The 23,047-nt window shown below is 37.1% G+C and overlaps 1 protein-coding gene across 3 annotated transcripts in view; it reads left to right on the forward strand.

Annotated features, from left to right (window-relative positions):
* The window catches only part of LOC141436087 (uncharacterized), a 47,118-nt gene that overhangs the window by 19,774 nt on the left and 4,297 nt on the right, over positions 1-23,047 (forward strand). For 2 of the 3 annotated variants that reach the window (XM_074098936.1, XM_074098937.1), the window contains exons 2-3: positions 17,980-18,109; positions 22,205-22,380. In XM_074098936.1, coding sequence (XP_073955037.1) covers positions 17,980-18,109; positions 22,205-22,380 — 306 coding nt within the window. Of the gene's footprint in view, positions 1-8,835; positions 8,880-17,979; positions 18,110-22,204; positions 22,381-23,047 lie in introns of those variants that run through there. The other variant, XM_074098938.1, reaches the window with a different exon arrangement.

Genomic DNA, 23,047 nt, shown 5'->3' on the forward strand with positions numbered 1-23,047 from the left:
CGACGAGCGAGTGAGTAAAATAGGCTGCACCGATTTTAAAGAAACAGCTTAGAACTAACGCAAAGAACTCGCTTTCACGTGAAAAACCGAATCAATGGTCAATCCGTTTGAAAACAATATGCCACAAACAGATAGACTGGAGAGGTTTTTTTGTGTTGGGGGTAAAACAGCGGAGTTTCGCATCTGCTTCCCTCCTTTCCTTTCCTTAATCTATGGCGGGGGTGAACAAGCAACACCTCCCCGGGAGGCGTGCATGCGAGTATTATGTGTCCATATCGGTTTCAGTTTAACACGATCAATGTGACCCTTCCTACTACGACTTAAGCACCAAGTTCCCTTGACACGTAAAACTGGCAAAGACAAATCTAGGTCTGGAGATAGATGTGGTCATAAAAAATTGTGGCGGCTACGGTGCCTGTGAAATATTGTAAGTTTTAAAATGGTGTTGTAATGAAAATTGATTGAACGTTTCAATTTCTAGCAAAAACTTTTTCGTCGCCTCTTTTGTATTTTTTGGATCGCAATTTTTTTAACGTTTGAATAACTATGTACTTACCTATGTTATCGTTCAAACTTTTTTGCTGACTGTACCTGCAGGACTACTACGAAAATCGAAGTTTGTATCGTACGGTCCCTGCATTGGCATTGACGGGACGGTATGATACGAACTTCGATTTTCAAATTTCGTAGTAGCCCTGCTGCATTGTCATCCAATCTGAATGGATACCAAATTTCATGTCCTGCAGGGCTACTACGAAACTCGAAACTCGAAGTTCGTATCGTACCGTCTCTCTCGCTCTCGTATTAAATAGTATAAGTGTCAGAGGGACCGCACGACACGAACTTCGAGTTTCGAGTTTCGTAGTAGCCCTGCTGGTCACTGGAAGTGGATCGAAATTAACGAGATTCGAAGCAAACAAAGAAATATATACCTACGTGGTGAAATGAAGTTAAATAAAAGCTTGTTATAAGATTTCCCACCTGTTGACAAGATTAACTATAGTCATACATTTCTACCCTCAAATTCAATAATAATAATTCAATTTCTGTATTTCAAATTCAATATAGTATTTCAGTATTTTCGAATAGTATTTACATTATATGATTTAAACGACAATACGCACGCAATGACCAAGACTCATGCTATCCTTCGTGTTGTCTATTTGTAGTAATATATATTGTGTATTTTGTTGTTGTGAAATGCAAATTTTTTCTATTCTTTATTTCTTCTTTCTAAATCATATATATTTTTTGGCTATCAATAAATCATGCATAAGATCGTGTGCAAAAGCGAGTACATAAAATATATTATACTGGGATAATATGAAACATCGGCCAGAACTAAACTAAAATGTAATAATACAACCATAATCTCGCTATTACCGCATCAAACCGGCCTCGAGTTCACAGGGTGACAAAACCAGGTTTTTCGGTCACAATAAAAAGAACCAATCAACTTTAAATACCCTTTACACGTGTAACAGAAGACGCGGCTGTTTTCGGCGAGTCGCTTTTAGTGCGGTGTCGGATTACATAGTCTCGGGTTACGCCGGAGCCGGACCCGACAGTTATTTTTACTATTTCAATAATCCTGGGGTTTGATTTTTAAATTTATTTATTACTGCCGTTAGTATTTTAGTGTAACACTATTACTTATACTTACACGTTTCCTAAAAAAAAAATTTTTTTTTTAGGAAACGTGGTCTGAAAGAAGATGTAGTGACAAAAATGAGAAAGGTATGCTGAGATGGTTTGGCCATGTCGAGAGAATGAATGAAGAACGATTGACGAAAACAGTGTATGAGGAAGTGTGAATGAAAGTGTTGGAAGGGGTAGACCTAGGCGGACGTTTCGAGACCAAATCAGGGACGTCTTGAAAAAAGGCCAGGTCAAGATAATAATAATTAATAATTAATTAATATGTTTATTATACTCAAAAAGAAGTGTTACAAGTAAATAACTTAAGTTTGTACAAAGGGTCTTAAGTATGGTCGAGCTTTCGACCCCTAAATAGGTTTTAAACCTGTGCCTTTAGGGGCTTGAGTTCGTCGAAATTAATGTCTTAAAAAACATGTCTTGGACAAGTAACAGCAATTAAGCAGTAGTAAAATGAAATATATGAAAAATAATGAATAGGACGTCATCCTCGGTGAACAAGAATTTGGTTCAGTAGTGATAGGTTTCAATGGGATGAACGTTGGGATACTTCAATCTAACTGTAATAGTTGAGGTAGATATGTCATTGTGATTTTAGTAAATATTGAATAGTACCCTAAACCGAGAGCATGTATGAAGGAATAATGAAAGTGGACGAAGCGAAACAGTATGTAAGGATCGTAGCAATGGAAAGAAGTGGTCTCTGCCTACCCCTACGGGAAAGAGGCGGGATTATATGTATGTATGTTAATTGTTTGATTGATACTTTTTTTGCGGTGATTATACATTTGTTACGATGATAACGGATTTATACTCATCAATGTGAAATTTGATCATTCATATTATGATAAACGAACCTACATCAACAATAACCTAACCAACAAAAAAGTTGGAAAACCATTGTCACTTCAAGGTTCAATATCTCAAAAACGGTTGAACCGATTTTCATAAAACGTGTCTAAAAACCATCGCTAGAAAACCTGCTTTGAAATAAAAAAAGCGCATTCAAATCGATCCACCCGTTTAAGAGCTACAGTGCCACAGACAGACACACAAAGCGGTCAAACTTATAACACCCCTCTGTTTGCGTCGAGGGTTAAAAACACGAAACGAACAAGTTATAGGACGAAACAGATGTAAAAGTAAACACTGAAAATACTGTTGCATAAAGTTGTATTGTTATAATGACATACGAACGGTATATACTGTCAAAGTCTATTTTTAATTTATATGTATATCTACAATAGTAATATTTAAAACGTTTCATCGTCCAAAAGCTAAGTCGATAGTCGCTATTGTAGGTATACTACATATTGTACATCTGAATATTACTTATATACACTCTGGATAAAGTAAAAGTTAGCAATGGAAATTATGATTTGTATGAAAAGATATAAGTGACCTGATAGGTCGAAAAGGTGTACCGGTGTAATTATTAAAATACGATCTATACCTATATGTTTTTTAGAACAACCCAGCTTTTCTCAAGCGCTCTACGCGAAAACCAAAACCCGAACCTAATTTTTAATCTCCAGATATTTTTAATTACATAATTTGAGAACGCTGGCGGGTTTCAATTGCACGTTTTATTATTCTAAGTTGTCGACATCCGAAGCGGCGTCGTCGTTAATTTTAGTGTAAGAGGAGCCTCCGTATCCCATGCCAGCCTGCTTTAATGCACGAATAATTAATTTTCTACAATTACGTAACGTGAGGTTACGTACTTCTAAGTATTTCCCAAAATTGGGAGCCGTATCGGGTGGCTTTATTCAATTATAATTATTTTATGGCACGCGTGAGAAAAATGTTTGGTGGAGGTTTAATCAAGTACCAGGGTAGTTTTCTTTTAGAGATAACGATGAATTATGTATATATATATATATATATATATAGCTGTTGCCTACGACTTCGTCTGCGAAAAATTCGTTTACTGATTAAATAGCTCTCGGTACCTGCATTTTTTTAAAGATAAAGCTATACTAAATATGTCCTTTTCAGGATTTCAACTTATTTCGTACCATACCATATTTCATCTCAGTAGATTAAGCATTAAAAGGTCATAGACAGAGTAAAATAGGTAGGTTTGGATTTCAATTATCACTAGCAAACTATTTATTCAAGCGAGCACTTTTGCACGTAAACGGATCTCTGTTCTTCAAATATGTTTATTTGTATTTTTTTATGAAGAATTAGCATTCATACAAATGCATAATCAATTTGTCTTTTGCAATGAAGGATTCATATAATTGTACTGCTTTCCAAGCCCACACTAGGCCTCCGCCCGGCTGCGCTTGCGAACCCGAGCCCGTGTAATTAACGTCTCCGCCAGCGTCATTTGACGCCGCGTCACCGGCTGACGTTAATTTTTGTGAAAGGCGAACCGTCTGCGCATTTTTACACTTTAATCTTTGAGATTTTGACGTTAGAGCGCTGTTGTTTTGCTTGCCAAATCTATGCAACTGAGGGAAATATCAAAACGAAGATATACTTTTTTATCTCACATTGAATTTTGATCTGTTTGAGTGTGCGATACAATGGTTATTTTGATACTCTCACATTGGCTGAAGGATTGCAACTCCACTCTTTCTTACAGTGCTTTCATTCTAGCATGGTGCGGGTGACACTTGATGCACCGTTTCGTTTTAGGTACTCAAAAAAAAGTTGCTGCGGTCTAAATATAATTATGGATATTTTATATTCGTTAAGTGATTCGTGCGTGGTTCTTCTAAAATTAGACGTGAAGTACGCATTTATATCGGTCAATAGGGACACCCTGCTAAATGAAATTAAAATACGTGTCCCGGAAATTTATAACTTTCTTCTCCAGTGCTACCACTGTCCCTCAAAACTAATTCATAAATCGAATGACATTCTTTCGGCCGTCGGTTGTCAGCAGGGTGATCCCCTCGGTCCAATCCGATAATCCACAACCTAAATTAAAATTTAAATATTTGGTATCTCGACGATGGGACCAGCTTTCTTGCGCAAAGAATCGCAATCGCAGTTCAACGCGGGAATGCTGCCTGCGTGATGGGTACCATGCCAAGAGGCCCACCTCTCTTTTTTAACCCCCGACGAAAAAGAGGGGTGTTATTAATTAAAGTTTTAGTTTATTTCAATTTAATACTAGTTTTAGCTCTATGGATATTTTGTATTTTCTTAATATTTCTTATTAAATGATTTCCGATTATGGATGTATATTTCAGTTTTCGCCTGAATATGTATGACTGGCGTAAAAAATTTGAACATAAAGAACTATGTTATGCGAAATAAATTTAACCTATCAGCTTTTCTTAATCAATTAATAAAATTCAAAGCACAATTAAGTGAAGAAACGTAATATGCATGTAACGTAACACCAGAGACTCGTTTAGTGATGGGACCTAATGGATCTGGAGTTATATTGGTAAGTAACGAACATTCTTATTAACTCCGTTTAGCCTTAGTGACAAATAGGTAATATTCCAAGTTTCCAATCTAGAATTTCACTAATCGGATTTATGAAGACATTAATTATGATTAAGATTTTAAATTATTACTTTTTTGACTCAAGTTTCGACACTTTCACTCTCTAGTTTAATATTGACAGCTGTCACCCGCACCATGCTAGAATGAAAGTACTGTAGACTCCCTTGCACATGTTCGCGTTCGCCGTTTGAATTTTAACACTTTAAATTTGGAATTAGAATTAACTTGCCAGCCTTAAGTAGATGTGCAAAAGAGTTTACAACACTATGTCGTTTTTTGTCGCACAAGTTCGTATTTATCGAGCTTCAGTAAACTTCAGAAAGCAAGATAAATACCCACATGGCATAATAGAAATACGAAGGCAAAACATTTCGCATATTGTTTATGTATTTTATTGTTTTATATACGTGCGATGAGCGAATAAATATTTCTATTTCTATTTCTATTCATTACATCTGTAAATCCCGTAACAAACACATAGGCATTTCTTTGTTTCAAAACAACTACTTACCTAAACATCAAAACTTGTAGTTATTTATACTTTGAACCGATTTTCAAACCTGAAATAAAGTATTTTTTGATAGAGTTGTCTTTTATTTGATATTAGTTCATGTTATTGCTTAATTGTCCAATTTAAATCCAATCCTAGCGTGATAGTCAATTTAAAAAAAAAGACAACCGTGAAATTTATACGCCGATGAGAAGAAACTTGAGACTGACTACAATTTTATGTTTATTATCAAGATGAATAATTTGAACAGTGTAGTAAGAAAATTATATGTTATCTTGGAGTCGTACGTAAGCACATAAATATTTTGCAATGATATAATATACCCTAATTTGCACCGAAAAATTGTAACCGGATACAAATTCGAAGTCCAGGCCACCATACAAAAACTACCTTTCATAGGTATTGAATTATATTATAACACGATCACAGTATGCTTAGTGTATTTTCCCGTTCACAAAATACGTCTCGATCGCGTTCGCGTTAAAATCTCAATTTGTATGGAAACACGGACAGCGCCTCTAGCGGAAAATTTGCTCAACAACTTTTTCATCCGCGTACCGTAACGAAAACGGGTGAAACGCGACGACGCCGCACCGTGGACATTTGGCGGCTACGTATCGATCGACGATCGAGCATGATTGAACGCTCGATTTAGTTAACGTCTTCGAATAGTAAACGAATGTTTTGCAATGTGAAAACGCCACACTAGAGGCACAGGATCGATCGCTAACTTCCAAGCTTCCGGATTAGAGAATAGTTTTTTCACTTCTCATGCTCGTAAAGTTTGTGTTTATGCTGTATCTAGGCGACATAAATGACTTTTTATGTTCTAGTGCATAAAATAAAATTTCGTCTAAAATAAACAGGTTTCAACAGTCACAAACAAAAAGTTGGTACATATTTTTTATTTATATAAATAAAATCAATACACCAATATATTAAATCAAGTTAAATTAATAATAAAAATAAAAGTAAGTAATAGAAAGTGAATTATTCATGTTGGTTATTTGGAGTCTTTTGTATTTTTTATTTTCAACTCCAAATTTGTTACTTTTACGGGTATCCGTGAACCATATCGAAATACAAACTGAGACATGGATGCACAGAAAAACAGAAAAAGAGACCAGCGCTGGGAATCGAACAGGTCCTCAGCACAGCATTATGCGCAGCACTAGTGACACTAGCGTGCGCTAGTGCTGCTGCATAAGTAGCGTAGTAGATAAGCAACTGAGATATGTATGCATAGGACAAATTCGTGTTCTAAATTCCTGTCCACGGTGGTGTAGGGGTTTAATGCAGCAACGCAGCACGGATTGCTGAGGACCTGGGTTGATTCCAGCGTGGTCTCTTTTCTGGTTTTTCTGTGCATCCGTTCAGTTTGTATTTTCGAAGTGAATTATTGTTTCCACTGTTGCTATTTCATTTCCTCGCAATCTAAGTGAAAATCAGAGTGTAAAACTCGAGCACTAAACCCATTTTCCCCTCGACGTATCTATCCACCCTCGCCGTACCGGCTCGGTGGCTATATGAACGTCTGGGTAAAGGCTCGTTTTATGCCCTCGTTGTACAATCTACTATTAATCACTTAATTTTACTGCTAAAAACATAAAATTAATGATAGCGTCCATTCATATATACATAAACCGGCCAAGTACGAGTCGGAATTGCGCACGAAGAGTTCCGTACCATTATCTATACAACATTAGACATTAGCAAAAAACACGTTTGTTATATTGGAGGAGCCCCTTTAAATTAAGTATTTATTTTATTCTGTTTTTAGCACTTGTTGTTTGTGGCAAAAAGAAATTTCAGCTGTCTAGCTATCACGTTTCTTGAGATACAGCCTGGTGCCACGTCTTTCCTATAATTTCTCCAGGTTTTTATCATCTTCAGGATCTGATGCCAATGGGACCAATTAGAAAATATAATATACATAGAAAGAAAAAACTATCGGTCAGCCGTCGTTGAGAAATCGGAGAGCTTCAAGTATCAAGAACTTAACTAAGCATCGTGAAACTCGAAGTTCGTATCGTACCGTCCCTCTCGCTCTCGTATCAAATAGTATAAGTGTCAGAGGGACCGCACGACACGAACTTCGAGTTTCGAGTTTCGTAGTAGCCCTGCAGGCCCTAAAATAATACATTTCTAACTTAAATTATCATGAACCACAAATTTAATACTAAACGTACTTCTCCCAACCGGTTTCAAAGAAGCGGTCAAAGCGTGTAATACTAGACTGTGCAGTCGATAATATTGTGATATCCAATATAACATAAATGCTTTTAATGGTAGCTGGCTAAGGTAAATTTAGGAGCGCTCGTAACGCGACACCTACCGGCAACCTACGCACAACATGGTGTTGCCAGCACGAAAAACAATCCCGGTAGCTGTGGGAAAATTATTGCTTTTACATGGGTTTGAAATGTTATATTGATGCGTTTAGGTTATGAGTCACTACATAATCGTAACAGAGTAACAGATATTTTATACTGTTAAGCGTATCGTTTAATCATTAATTTCTATGTGGCGTTGCTTTGGCAAAAGTTATGGACTTAAAGATGATAATGAAATATTGCACAAAATTGAAGACTTGTAAAACAAATCGATAAAAATTCAATATTTTGGTTTGGCCCCTTGGCTTACTATATCTACCACCTACTGCTGAGAGTCTGCGCAGCTGCGTCAGAAGAAAAAATACTTTTTCCATGTGTATGTTTTGTCAAGTAATGATTTAAAAAAACCCATAACAATACAATATGCTAAATGTTAACATTCAGGGTATTGAGCCATGCAACTGTGTCCGTTGTGAGGTGCAGCGGTTGTGCACTCTTGGAATGCATTAAATCAATATTGCATAATATTGAACATGAAACTACCGTGAGACTCACTCATATTAAAAGCCGCGTATTAAAAGTGCGTGAAGCCATCGAGATTAGTCGTTGGCCGAATTTCAACCGGGATAGTGGTTGGACGTATCTCCGAGTTGGAAAACGGTGTTAAATACTCGTGCTGCGTCATCGGTGTGTGTGAACGTACCTTTACAGAGCGATGTTGTTAGTGTTGTGTGCTACCCTACATTTGACAGTTGTAATGATGATGAAAACGCGGGTAGTTGTGTGCCGGTGTCAGTTTCGTCGGATAGTCGCGCGAACAGAGCGGCGCTGCAGCCGCTGAGTCGCGTTGCTCCGGGGACGAAGGGCTACGGATTAGCCCGAAACATGTCGAGCTAAACTCGATTTAAGACGTGAGTTATCCGGGTCATTATATTGCATAATATTGTTACGCATAATTTTTTTAGCCGAAAAATCGACATACCTAATCATCTTTGAGCATAAATTATTACGCATAACATAGCATAAACATTGAAAGCATAGTCGTCACATATGTAGACTAACATCAAACAGCATTAATATACAAAGACATAATAATTAATTCGCATCGTTACAGAAAGCATAAATGTGTTTACTCCCAAAAATTGTAATGTACAAATGTCATATAGCAATAAAAATTTAAGTATAGCAAAAGTCATAATACTCGTATGTTTAGGAACAAAAGCGAGGTCGACGAGGTCCGCGGACCCCTATTCTGCGTAGTTTAGGCGCTTCGAACCTGGACAACATGCTGTCCTAACCTAATTTATGTTTAATAAAATGTTGGAACTGAAATTATGGTTTCTGAAAAATATGACAAATAATTATTAGCCTAAATAATAATATGTATAATATAAATTAGTCAAATATATATTAGTCCAACTAAAATTATTCTAAAACTGTAATATGATATGCCAAACAAATTAGTAGCCAAAGCATTACTATGCGACTGTACTATACTGCTCAAAAGAAAATAAGAGCCACGCGAATTTTATGGGTGAAACGAAAATACTAATAAATATAATTCTTTATAACATTCCTGGTTTAAAAATGGTTTCAATAGAACATAACACAGTACAAATACTTTTCATTCAATTAAATGTATTCAATTAAAAACGCAAACATATTTTTGATTTAATTTTACCGGTAAAATTCAAGTGGCCCTTATATTATTTTGAGTACTTAGAATATTATGCTAATACAAATTATGCGAAATGATGAAATTATGCCAAATTATAATATGTCAAAAAAAAGCTAATGAAAGCAGTCCCGTCCCGACAGCCCCGAGTACTAGTGCAGATGGCAACGCTGGGTTATGTGCTCCATCCATGGTATGTTCGCCGCGTTCACACAAGACTTCCACCCCCACTAATTGCAACAGCCGTGCATCCTTAATCTTGGCACCACAGTTTTCCTTATTGTTTTATATTGTAACTTTCCCTTATTGTAACTTTATATCATAACATTCATAACCCTGTTTCAAATATATGCCATACTATTAAATAAGTAATGATTAAAGTTTTTGAAAGTATAATTCCGAAAAGTGAGTCAGCTCCATACATGTGTGGAAAAACTAATTTTCAAAATAATTTCCTTGACCCAGTGTCCAGAGCCTAGCATCAATAATCAAACAGTCTACTATCATGCCACCATTCATTAGCCCAGTCGGCAAACAGATCGAGTGACACCAGCGGAGCTTATAATTCACCTAATGCTGTGTAACGCGATCGCCTCCTACTAATGTGCGGGAACAAATATCAACGTTACAGGGAGCGGAGGGAATGGCTTTGGTTACGCTTTTTAACCGACTTCGAGAAAAGTGGGTGACCGTGGATGCAAGTGGCGAGTTCCATTGTGGCGTTCTAAGGGAGGCCTTTGTTCAACAATAGTGTCTTACACCACCTGTTTCACCGTCCATTGATTAAATTTATTTCACGGATATAATGATGCAGTCTCTGTTTGTTTTGTTCGAATAGACGGAGCCGGCATCACATTTATCCGTCAATTAAAATTAATTAATCGGCGGTGAAACAGTCTTTTACTGATGCTCATGAGTAATGGCTAATTAAAAAATGTTAACGTTAAGTCAGTCAAACATCACGCGCTGTCGTTTACGACACATTCACCATCTCTTTCTGCCATCGTCTTAAACCGTGTGACAGAAAGAAGTGGTGAAAGCGATTGTGATTACAAGTGTGATAGACAATAAGACCTTTGTTCTATAACTGAGAAACTGATATTTTATGTGAGAGATATCTATGACGCTTAGAGCGTTTTCAGATTATCCGATCCGATATCGGTATCGGACGACAATAGTCGACACCCGATAGCCGACTCCATGTGCTGTTTTCACATATTTCCGACAAAATCGTTCCGATACGGCCATTTGCCACGCATCGGGCTCTGCGCACACAGAGACAATTAAGATACACGTATAGCACACATACAATGTCAACATTATCGTCCGACAGCCCACGGGCGTCCGATGGCGCCGCCAAAATATAGGTGTCGGCTCCGATATCCGATATCGGGCCGGACAATATAAAAGACTGGTACATATTTTGTATATTTTACTTGCCCCGATATCGTATCGGCCTCCGATACCGATATCTGATCGGATAATCTGAAAACGCTCTAATTCGCATAAAATATCAGAAACTTACCGGAGAGTGGTAAAAATGTTGCCAGCCTCGAAAAATGGTTTCACAACTTCAGTCAAAGTAAATCGACACCTTCCGTGAGTTCCAAGTGGAAATTTAAAACCGGGTTTTATGTGAAAATTTACAAGCAATTGTAGCGCAAATAGAGTTATTCACGTTACTCATTGGCTGTGTGCAACATAAATAAGCCTTCGTTCCTGAGAAACTCGGTACTATCGCCTTGACATCCGAGCAGTTGACGTTGTATATGCTGCGGGCGTTATAGCTTACGATTAACGATTACAGTATGCGTTATGCGGAAAATGGAATGTGCTTCTGTCGTAGATTTTTTCCGGATAAGTACAATTGAGTAGTTGCCTGGGAAAAAGAATATTCTAATAAGCCCATCAGGTAGATTATCAGAAATAATTGGAAAAGTATTTTATCTTTTGTCAATCAAACAAAAAATTACAAAGATGAAGCACGTCAAAGTTCGGGAGGGGGGCCCGTGAGCCTGTGACGTCACGCCGTGCTAAAAAGTGTGGCACGCACGGCACGGCGTGAGTCACGCGGAACTTTAATTCATCATTATCATCATATATTTTTTTTAATAGTAAATCATTTAAGTTAATTTGGTAATCCATATTTTACATCAATATAAATTAAAACTAAATTTAGTTTAAAAATAATAAAATTTAATCAAATGAAATTAAATATAATGAAATTAAATTAAATCAAATTACAATCATTTCATTAAAATCGAATTTAATTGACAAAAGAAAAAATATGTCCAATATTTTCTGATAATTTAACTTATTAGATCTTTTTAGAACACTAGGGCCACTGTGTGAGTCAAATACGATTTACTCGTGCCGGCAGACATTAATGATAAGTGAATCTAAATAAAACCCTGTAAAAAGATTGGCTGACTTTTTATTTGTGTAATTAAAATTAAAATATCGGCTGTACAATCGAACAAACTGAATCATGTAATAGTAATCAATTTCACTAAAATTTTCCTTGACAAAAGCATGGGATGTCAACGTGACACTTTAAACAGGATTTTTTTTTTTCAAAAAAGACCCAAAATTTAAAAAGCATCATCACAGCGAAAAACGGCTGAAACGAAACGCATATCAGCTTATTCAAAACGCCCGGAACCCCATCTCTGATAGAGCACAAAGGCTGGGCACGTTCTACAGGTTCTACTGTTACATCTCCGGTAGCCGATCGATTATGTTTCACATGTTTCTCATTATACCAGGCGGAAAACAAAGGCGGCTCGTGTTACAGTGCATTACTCTTCAGGTGCCTGTTTTGGTCATGCGAACCCCCACTTTCGGGGAGCTGGTAACTGGCAACACTCTCCTTTTGGAATCAGAATGGCGGGAAATGATTACGCTTGGGACATTAAATTTGGAACGGCTTCTCGGGATTTGACTAAGGGATAACGAACCTAATGGTACCTACTTTACACGGAATGAAAAAGAAAATACTGTTTTTCCAAAAAATTTGGTACCTAAATTTTTTACATGCTGCGGATTTGATTGGTTTGGTAGGTTGTTTGACATTCAATTTTTTTTAAAGTTAGTTGATGAACGTGGTCAACCCAATCATAAGTCCTCACTTTAGAATTAAGCTTTATAAATATTAAGTGGTTTAATTGAAATTGGAACCTAAAAAGGTTACATTTCCATTGCTATTTTTTGTCTATACTCTACGTTTATTTGCTCTAGCAGGGTCTTTTAATTTTTCCCTCATACACAGGAATTCGTTTAGCAATCCTAGCTTCTGTTTTCGTCATGCGAACCCCTCATTTTAGCGGAGGACTTGTTTTAGCTGGCAACACTGAGGTCTCGGAACGCCTTTGTAAAATTACCCCGCAACTATAATGCTGAGAAAGCCACGCTTAGGCGATACAGTTACTAGAGGGTAATCCTAGGTGACAAGTTAAAGCGCTAAGTAATTAAAGACCCGTCCTGTTTATGGGTACATGGGAACTTAAATTTACTTACTTGTGTTAAATTTATAGTCGACAACATAAGTCTAAATTGTTCTGTATTTTGGGTTTCAAAATGTTATTATTGGTAAACTCTTAAAGTTTGTTTTGAAAGTTACAAAGCAACTTGATATTTAAATAACTAAGTAAATTAAGTTTTTCTGTTGCCGGTAGGTAATGGCAAATGTAAAAGTGTTTGTTTAAAATTAAATAAAAATATCATCACCGCAAAAGATAGTTTTGGTGTTAACTAGCATTTTGTGTTACTTCGTTATTAAGCATATTTAGGGAACTTTAAGATTTCAATTTCACTTACAGCCTTAGACAATTGAATACTATTATGAATCATGGTACAACGTACAATGAATCACCTAGTTACAGTAGCCGAGTAAGGCACAGAATTAGTCCCACTGATGTAACGTGTCGGGTGACGGTTTTCGACCGTATTTTTAGCCGCTGCGGACATTTCGGCCAAGTTCATGATCTGATTGATGACGGAGCCGCGATGGGATTTATTCCAATAACGTATTTAAATAAAAAAAACCGACGACCTGATAGCGTAGTAGTTTAGTTAACTTTGTGTGATGAATATGATGCCCGTACTCAAGTCATAGATCTCTCATTCATTTGCGACACAAAGGCAAAACATTTATCTTGTAACAGGTCTGATAGGTATCTACTAGTACTATTTTGATTTTTTTTACGGAATAGGGGGCAAACGAGCAAACGGATCGCCTGATGGTAAGCGATTACGATGAACACATGCAATACCAGAAGGGTCACAAGAGCGTTGCCGGCCTTTTAGGCGGGCTCTTTTTGGGATATATGTATAGAAGAACCGCTTGGTCCAGTAAAAGTTATAATCACACCCAGCCAATTCTGTATTTTCATTTAGTTTTCGTCTGTGAAAACCATGTCAGGCCTAGATCACCTTCCATTATTAATCCATGCAATCTCCAAGTCACGTCACTCCCGCGCCGTATGGCGGCATCGTGTGTCAAAGCAAATAGCATTATAAGCCATTTATTGGACGGCAAACAAGACGTGTTGATACCCGTGCGAACTGGCGTTTGGTCGAGATGATTTGCATAAGACAAGTGGACCTGGACCATGCGGTTAATATTTTACTGACCATGCTATCGCTTGATCGCTTGAAACTGTCTTGCCTGTCAAAGCTATAAACTGAAGCCGAAATATTTTAGGACATGGTAGGATTAATTTGACTGAACACCTTTGATCCAAAATACATATAGTCGAACATTTTGGAAATATTTAGTGAACTGCAGTCAAGAAATTCTGAAAAACATTTGTTCTGGTCGTTTATTCATAGTAACTTATAATTACTTACCTGAAATATAAGCCACCTATTGCTTATCTGTGTATCTGCTTTCTATATCGTTTAATATTGTGTTCTGGCGCACAATAAAGTTATTGTATTGTAAATATTCTGGATAAATAAAACATCTTGTTTAAGCAGGCGTTTAAGTATTACGTAACGCAATTTTTGAAGATTTTGAAGTCCTTTGTTTATACAGTACAGATAACACAATTTTTGTGAGATATAAATCCTTATTGTATAGAATATGAGTCACTATTTTAATAATGTATTTTACATAATATTATATCGTCGATTGAACCCGCTCTGAGTATTAATTACATATGAGTTTCTTTAACTATCTGGCTGGTTGGTGGATCACGTATTTTGTAATTCAGTGCAGCTCGATCAGATAACATTCGAATAATTGCCGTTGAGTTTTCGAACGCCTTCACTGCTGCGTTCGGAATATGGTGTTTTCAGCTGTGATAATTATTACGCAACCGTACACTAGCAACACTGCTGCGGTAAATTAAAACGTGAAGCCCGCGCCGGTGCACTGCGGCTGCGCTATTTCCCATTAGAATACGTATCAGGTTTGCTTGCATGATCACGTTTCTCATTCACGATTTTAATTAACAATAAACTGAATCATGGTGTTTGGCAAAATATTCGGCAAACTGTATTTGAACAGTGCCTAAAACCGAATGTTAATGTTGCTCGGGCTCGGGACTCGTCTGATTTCTTTGTTTTCATAAAGACTCAAATGAGAAAGAAAAAGAAAACTGATCTTTTCTTTCGAATTCCGAACGATATTACATTAGCAAACTAGTTTATGTGTTTTTTGAACTTTCGAAGGCTTGTTCTCTTTTCTCTATCGATTAATAGGTCTGTGGGTGTACCCGACACAGAACAAATAACATTTAAAAAAATAAGTGTTTATTGAGTAAAGAATTGTTAATGTAAAATATCGGTCAATGCTACATAACATAACACTTCATCTGGACATATTTAATTTCAGAACATGTTTGTCATACAACTCTTTAGTTCGGTTTGACCATGGTGTGACCTGATTCAAACAAAACTACAAATTGATGCCTTGGACAATGTTAAAGCGTTAACATACATAGTAGTAACAGCGCCATCTGTGCCGTACATAATGTACTATTTTATACTGTTCGATTCAAGTAATCTTCCTTTCAACTTAGTTAGCAAGCATGTAGATATGTAGATTATACAATAATTCCGACAGATGGCGCTATATTAGGCTATAAAAAGGAAAGCACCTTAGTTGTAAGCCTCTTGACTTCCCTCTGTAGACGAAGTAACATTATACATATAAAGTTATTTATTCTTTCATTTTTGGCCGCCATTTTCATCCTCACTTCAACAGACAAATTCAAAAAAAAAACGTACTTCAATTCGATCTATAAGCTCGGTGATAGAAAACTATCGTATCTTATATATGTATAAGTATGTCGTGGTATGGTGCATGTGTCCTAATTTTTTTTTGTACAGGCTGGCAAGACACATTGGCTAATATCGACAACTAAAGGGTGCGGTGCGGTTATATATAATGTACGTTAGTGATATTGAAAACATTGTGGTATTACAACCACAGGAGATTTTGTCACGTTGACGACTCAATATTTATTTTTCTATTTGTTCCAGCAGATTCAAATAGATAAAAAATTTAAACATAATGAAGTATTTGATCTTTTGTAAAACCCTTATTTTTCCCACGTTAGTGTTGAATATATTAATACTTTCCGTGGAACTCTTTGTGTAACCGGAGTCCAATTAGACGGCACGCGACTGGCCATCTTGCCCTGAAGTATAACCTGTCTCTGCCCATAGCCTTGTGCACACAAGATTAATTAAATAAGGTTATTTAGGCGGTCGTATGACAAAGAAGCTACTGTTACTGTACCTGTATAATGAAGGAGTCTGAGGATATTGTTCCCGTGCTACAAAGTTTTCATACGTAGGTCGGTAATTTCCTTTGTTACGTTTTATGGTGCGGTTTCTATCAGAACGTGTCTAATGAAGCGTTAGATGACATATCGGATTTGTTTTAAATATTTAAGAGGCATGTGAAGTCACGATTTGATTTCTCATACAAGCGACGAAAATTGTTTCTAACCCCCCTAAACGATGGCCAATTTTGACCTATTTTTGAAATCGGTAAGTCAACATAAATAAAGCTAGATTTGTACGTTTTGCAGTATAGGTAAAAAATAATGTGAAAAAAACGTGGATGGTGATTAAATTTTCGTGATGTTAGATTAGAAGCACAATTTAGAGAATCTGCTGTTTTTATTCTTATAAAAATTGTTTTAAAACTTACTTTCTACTGTATTGCCACCTCCTTAAACGCCTCTCGGCGGACACTTAATTTTGCGTACACAAAAATTGTTATTAACATACTTGCATACAAATACGCTCAAAATCATCCATCCTTCAGGCAGTGGGTAAAAGCAAAAATGGGTTATGTTGTTGTATCTTCGTCGCTCACTGGGAGCTAGTGCGCACTTCGATCATGTCCCCGAATCTTGCGCACAAGCTAGCACGATGTGGTAGGGGTGCAGGTCGATGTCGAAAGACGTTAAAAGGAGGAAAAACCTCTCCTCCTTTTAACGTCGTCAGTCCATAAGAACCCTTTAAAATTTAATCCAATCCTTGGTTTCAATTTCCAGACAGTGATAGCGAATTACATTTTCTAAATGTCATTGTACATTAATCAAAATAATATTTTTCAAATTCTTTAGCAACAAAAACGCCTCATCAAGGTTTTGATTTATGTTCGATGTTATGCGATGTTAAGAAAAGATCATGGAATTGAGAATTGGCAACTTTTATAACAATCTATATGTTTTTTCACTGACACAAATATTTCTTTAGTTACAGCGTTGATTCACGCTTTATATATTCTTACGAATTTATAACCACGATCGTCGGCTATAAAACGTCGCAAAGGAGGTCACCGTGGCGCCATTTATTTTTAATAAATCGTTTTTTATTTAAAAATAAACATCAAAAATAACACCGTACTAAAAAATGTAAACAAGTTAATTGTGGCCTTTACAAATTCTATGGGTCCAAAAAAATTGTAGATGGCAGTTTTACAGATACAAATTTTTATTTAAGCGTAGTTATCTTTAGTTTGACTCTCCCTGCCAACAACGTCTAAGCTTTCCGAATAAGAGAAACCATGGGAATCGCAGGGGTAGGTACTCCAAATTTTTTGCATAGGTATTTCTGAAGCGCCGTGAATCACAAGAAAAAATAAGGCCCCGCGACCTCGCGATAGCATTTGTGACTTTTTGTAACAGAAGTATTAAAAGCCACCGCTGGATGCCATGGTAGGGGAGTGTTAAGCTAGTTGGTTGAGGGAATCAAGGATGTGATCGAAGGATAATGTGTGTAAAGGAATCTTATCCGCCACTCCTACATACACTATATATCGTATTAGAGGGTAAACTGTGAAGTGAAGTTAATCTTAACACAATAAATTGTTCCAGGAATTTGCAGAAACAGCGATGAATGAGCTGCTAGGATGGTATGGATACGAACGGCTGGAACTGCGGCGCTGGGCGGCGTCCCGCGCCCGCGGCCAGAGCCCTGACCAAGCCAGCGATCAGAAAAACAAAGGTATGACATTAACAAATACCCTATACCTTGTCTTAATCTTTAACATAACAATACCACTTTGAAAAATGTCGTATCTCAAATCAAGTTAATACCCCAAGAAAACCGACCCATATAATAAATAAATAGCAACGATATGTTCATTAAGTTCACTCAGAAAAATCATCGATCTTAAGGTACAATTTTTTTTAAAAGTAGTGGCGATATACGTACTTGCATACTTACCAAAACCCAATCCGCCTTCCTTGCGTGCGATGCCGTGCAACTGATGGGTGATCATGATAATCAAGGGTTGGCAATACGCTCCCCATTCCAAACCTTTGAATAGTAGACTTCTTTGTGAAAATTAGTGTGATATGCTTCAACGGCCTGTGCCACATGGTAACATACGTAAAGATAAATGAAATTATTTTCAACAAAAATATCATGGTTCCTAGAAACGCGATTAATCACAAGTCAAACCTTTTAGATTAGCTACTACACCCATAAACGATAATTTTTCTCAGAAAATACACCCTTAGCCAGCTGTAGTTCTTTGAATCGTGACGCTCGGAACGCGACCCCGCGCTTTTTGACGTTTAAAAAAGCGGGAAAAGGTCGGCAGCCTGGGGCTACCAGCGATAAAATCTGATTCCCTCTAATAAACCGATCATTCTTGGAAATATTTAGGGGAACATTATCAAATTATGTATCGTTATTAGAGTACTTAAGTAGGTTAATATTATGATTTTCTCTGATGTTTTTGCTGTGTCACTTGGGATAATTATGATTATTTTTTACCAATTTAATGGCCTTCTTGTATTTGTGATAATTTTTCATCTTTTATGTCAGAGTTGCGTCTTGGGCGCATGAAAATATTCGGCGCAGAGAAAATGTCCATACATTAAGGCAAAAATTCGCAAAAATTTTAGCGTAAACAAACCACAAAAATGTTTTACAAAAGGGACAACCAACGCATATATATCCGCGACAAACAGGCACGTTAGACTTTGATACCAAAATATGCTGTAAGTTTTCTACCACTAATGAGAGCTGAACACGTAAATTCTTCGCAACGCGATATTTTACCGATTTTAGGTACGTATGAAATACACACGGAGCTTTGTACGAGCGTTATTTATAAATTTGATACCACGGAGCCGGTTTACTATTTCTAATGAACGGCACGAATACTGTATGTTTGAATGTGGAATTGCGGTAAGGATCCCACCGATTCTGTGGGTTTCATTCTTTAAACCGGTAGGTAAGACCCACGTCAGAATTTGATTAAATCACAATAAGTTAACTTTTGCTTATACGACTATATTTAGTACATACACTCGACATTAATCCTTATAAAACATTTTTTTTTGGATGTATGTCTGTTTGTGTCAATCTTGCAGGTCTGCCAGTGTAGTCTTATGTATCGATATGGGCAGACAGGGTACATATAATATAATGCAGCTATACTATACTCAATCAGCTATGCCCGCCCTGGCAAAATAGGTATACCTACCTATGGCTTTTTTCAGTTGCGCAAATGTCTAACTGGGGCGGGTCGCTTGTCCCTACTAATATTATAAATGCGAAAGTAACTCTCTGTCTGGCTGTCTGTCTGTCTGTTAACCCTTTCACGTCGAAACCACTGAACCGATTTTGATGAAATTTGGTATATAGGTAGTTTGAACCCCAAGGATCAACATAGGATACCTTTTATTCCGGTAGAGGGCGCCACCGCGCGATAACCTAGATCCGCGCAGACGTAGTCGCGGGCATAAGCTAGTTACCAATAAAATGACTGCTGCTTCTATTAGTGGGATTAATCAAAAAAATAATTGCAACATTGTATCCAATAACAGAACACCAGTCTCATTAGGATTGCTGGTTGGTTATTAATTCCCTGTTCCTAACGATTCGGATCCACCGGGTTATTCGAGACACTGCTTCAGCCGCCATTGTTCAAAAAAGTTGAATACCCTTTAAACGCTGAAACGGAGCTGAAGCGCGGAACAAATGAAGTTAAATAAGTTATACTTAATTTTAATTTTTAATACAAACTTTTTTGCTGACTGTACTTTTTATTGGTGGCTTGTCTATTGTCATCCTATTTATCTATGTAACCTGATCAACGGAAGTGACTGAAATTCGACTTTATATAAAAACAACTTGTGATTAAAGAATTTTTATTTCCCGGGTGAGATAATTAGTAAAATCAGGAAATAAAAACGAGTAGTTTTGAAAATTGGTACAGTTATACTTTGCGGTATCCAGATGAAGGGCTGGGTAACGAAATGCCTCCTGAAATGTGGAGCTGGAAGCGAGACGATGGAACCCTCGAGCCAATTACCACCACTGCTCCTCCAGCTCCTGACATCGTATACTAAGATTAGAATTGCGACCAGTAAAGTAGGTTATGTTAGAACTGAGACACAACAGCGCGTGAGCCGAGCGAGCGTAGCGAGCGTGCCGCGGTAGCGGCCGGCGAAGCGCCAGCTAGCACCGAAGTGATGTTAGAAGAAAAATAATTATGTCAGTCAAACAGTACACGAAATAAGTTTACCTATACAAAATGAAAATTAGGTCATTTAAAATTAGGCGTAACAAAAAGTACCTAAGTTATATACAAAATGACTTTCACTAAAATCAAAATTAGGTAAAATGAGCCATTTAGATTAAGTAATATTAGTTTATCTAAAATTAGGCAAACCGAAAATAGGCAAAAAGTTGTTAGGCAAAACAAGCTAAAACCAATACGTATTTCCACATTACGTTAGTAAGTCGTAGTAGCCTAATTAATGGTTGGACTCGTTGGTCTAATGTCCTCTCAAGCAAACGATAGTGTTCAATCGGGATTCATACTCATAACCATAGTCATAACTGAGTTTTCCAAAATTCATGCTGTGCGATGCGAATTACATTTCAAATTGACCTTTACGGTAAAGGGAATCATCGTGAAGCAACCTGAGACCCTAATTTCAATATTAGAAAGGATCCGGCTATGTTAACCGCAAAACATTCTAACAATAAGAATTGGTATTTGGTTACACGAATATGCACGACTAGTTGTTGCCGCAACTTTGTCTGTACCTTGCAGTTTAGGTACTAAGAGTTAAAATGTAGCCCATGTTAATAAACGTAGCTTTCGGATAGTGATGGAATTTCATAATCGCTCCAAGAGTTCCTGACATACAACTATGTATAGGTATATTTAGAAGCGTTGACTACTTATACAATGTAATCTACAAAAATATCGATAGAATAATAATCGTCATCGAAGCCAAAATTAGGGTCAATTCTAGTGGGCTGTCGTAAGGTGTGCGTGATCCGGAATATGGAATATGCAACCATTTTGTTTTTTTTTTCTCCAAATATTATCTGCATTGTTTGGCAAAGGGAGTGGTGGAAGAATTTAAAAAAAAATGGGAAGATACGGCAGTTTAAAATAGTCAATTAGTGAGTGTATATATTTTAATAATAATTTCTCCTGGTCTGTAGTGTAAGGGGATACGGACTATATTAGCCACTCGTATATTTATCAGTATTTTTGCATCCTAGCCTAGGGATATACCGTGGATTGGATATACCTATCTAATTGGAGATGGTCATCTGACACGGGCCCGCTAACAATCCACTTTTTCTCGACTTGTTTGCATGGCTATTCGATATTCATTTTAATTATAGCCAGAAAAGCCAGGAAGTCGTACCTAAATATGCTTTATTTAACGAGGAAACAAATACGGTTTTAAAACTAAGAACGCAGAGGATTTTTTTTGCATCGAAACGGATAATGATGTTCTTTAGTTCATTTAATGCAGTAAATTAATAAAATTAAGTAAATGCACCATTCTATAACTATCTTTATGATCATCATCAGTCATCATTACTTCTACTTTGTTTGTATGTAGGATTCCTGGCAAAAAAAACTTTCACTAATAGAAAACCGGAGAGAGCTACAAGAGGCTGTTCTTTTTTAATCGACTAGACTTAGGCTTGTATATATAGTAGAGGCTTCTTTATGAAGCCACATTTGAGAAAATACCGATCAAAAATGAATCCAGAGATATAATAATAATAACTAAAAGGGTCAAACATCTTAAAAATCTTTTTTTTTAATTCCAGACGAATGCTCGTGGTGCAACAAGAGTATAACGGACAGTGGAGCGTTGCAGCAGGCTGGGGCAGTGTTCTGTTCGGAGCTGTGTTTCAGCCAATCACGACGCGCCAATTTCAAGCGAGCGAAGACTTGTGATTGGTGCAGACACGTGCGGCATACTGTTGCATACGTGGACTTTCAGGTGAGCTGGGGTATTAATTAAAATAAGAATGAGGTAAATTATACGTATTGGTCTCTTTCTGATATAATCAAAATCATCGAGAAAATATGAACTTCGTACTAGAACTACATGATTCCCCAATGAGGGTTTCCGTTACAGTCTACTGAGTTGGTGCGGGTAACAATATTTACCGGCCCGGACAATATCGACCTGACATGAGTTTGTATGGACGTGTACACGAATAATCGGGTAGGTATTTCCATGTCGGTATTATCCGGGCCGCTAAAAAGTGTCACCCGTTGGAATTGTTCGTGAGGTCCCTTTGACAACTTTGATATTTGTGTCACGTTTGTGATTGGTTGGTTAAATAACTAAAGGAGCCAATCGGCAACACTGACGTCAAACGACCTCTCTCGAACTACTCTCTCTCTACCTATAACAAACCCTCAAATATAATATTCCATCATCATTATCATCAGCCTACAGCAGTTGGCTGCAGCAGCTGCTGGACATAGGCCTCTTCCATGGCGCGCCACAACTGCCCACAACTCACTGTCTTCAGCCCCTCGCATCCATCCGCCGCCAGCGACAATAATATTAATATTACTTACTACATATCTACAGTCTATATAAGATTAACAATATAAATAACAGAAATCTTGCAGTGTCGCATTTTATTGCAATTTAA

Source organism: Choristoneura fumiferana, chromosome 16 (assembly GCF_025370935.1).
Source record: "Choristoneura fumiferana chromosome 16, NRCan_CFum_1, whole genome shotgun sequence".
Taxonomy (NCBI): domain Eukaryota; kingdom Metazoa; phylum Arthropoda; class Insecta; order Lepidoptera; family Tortricidae; genus Choristoneura; species Choristoneura fumiferana.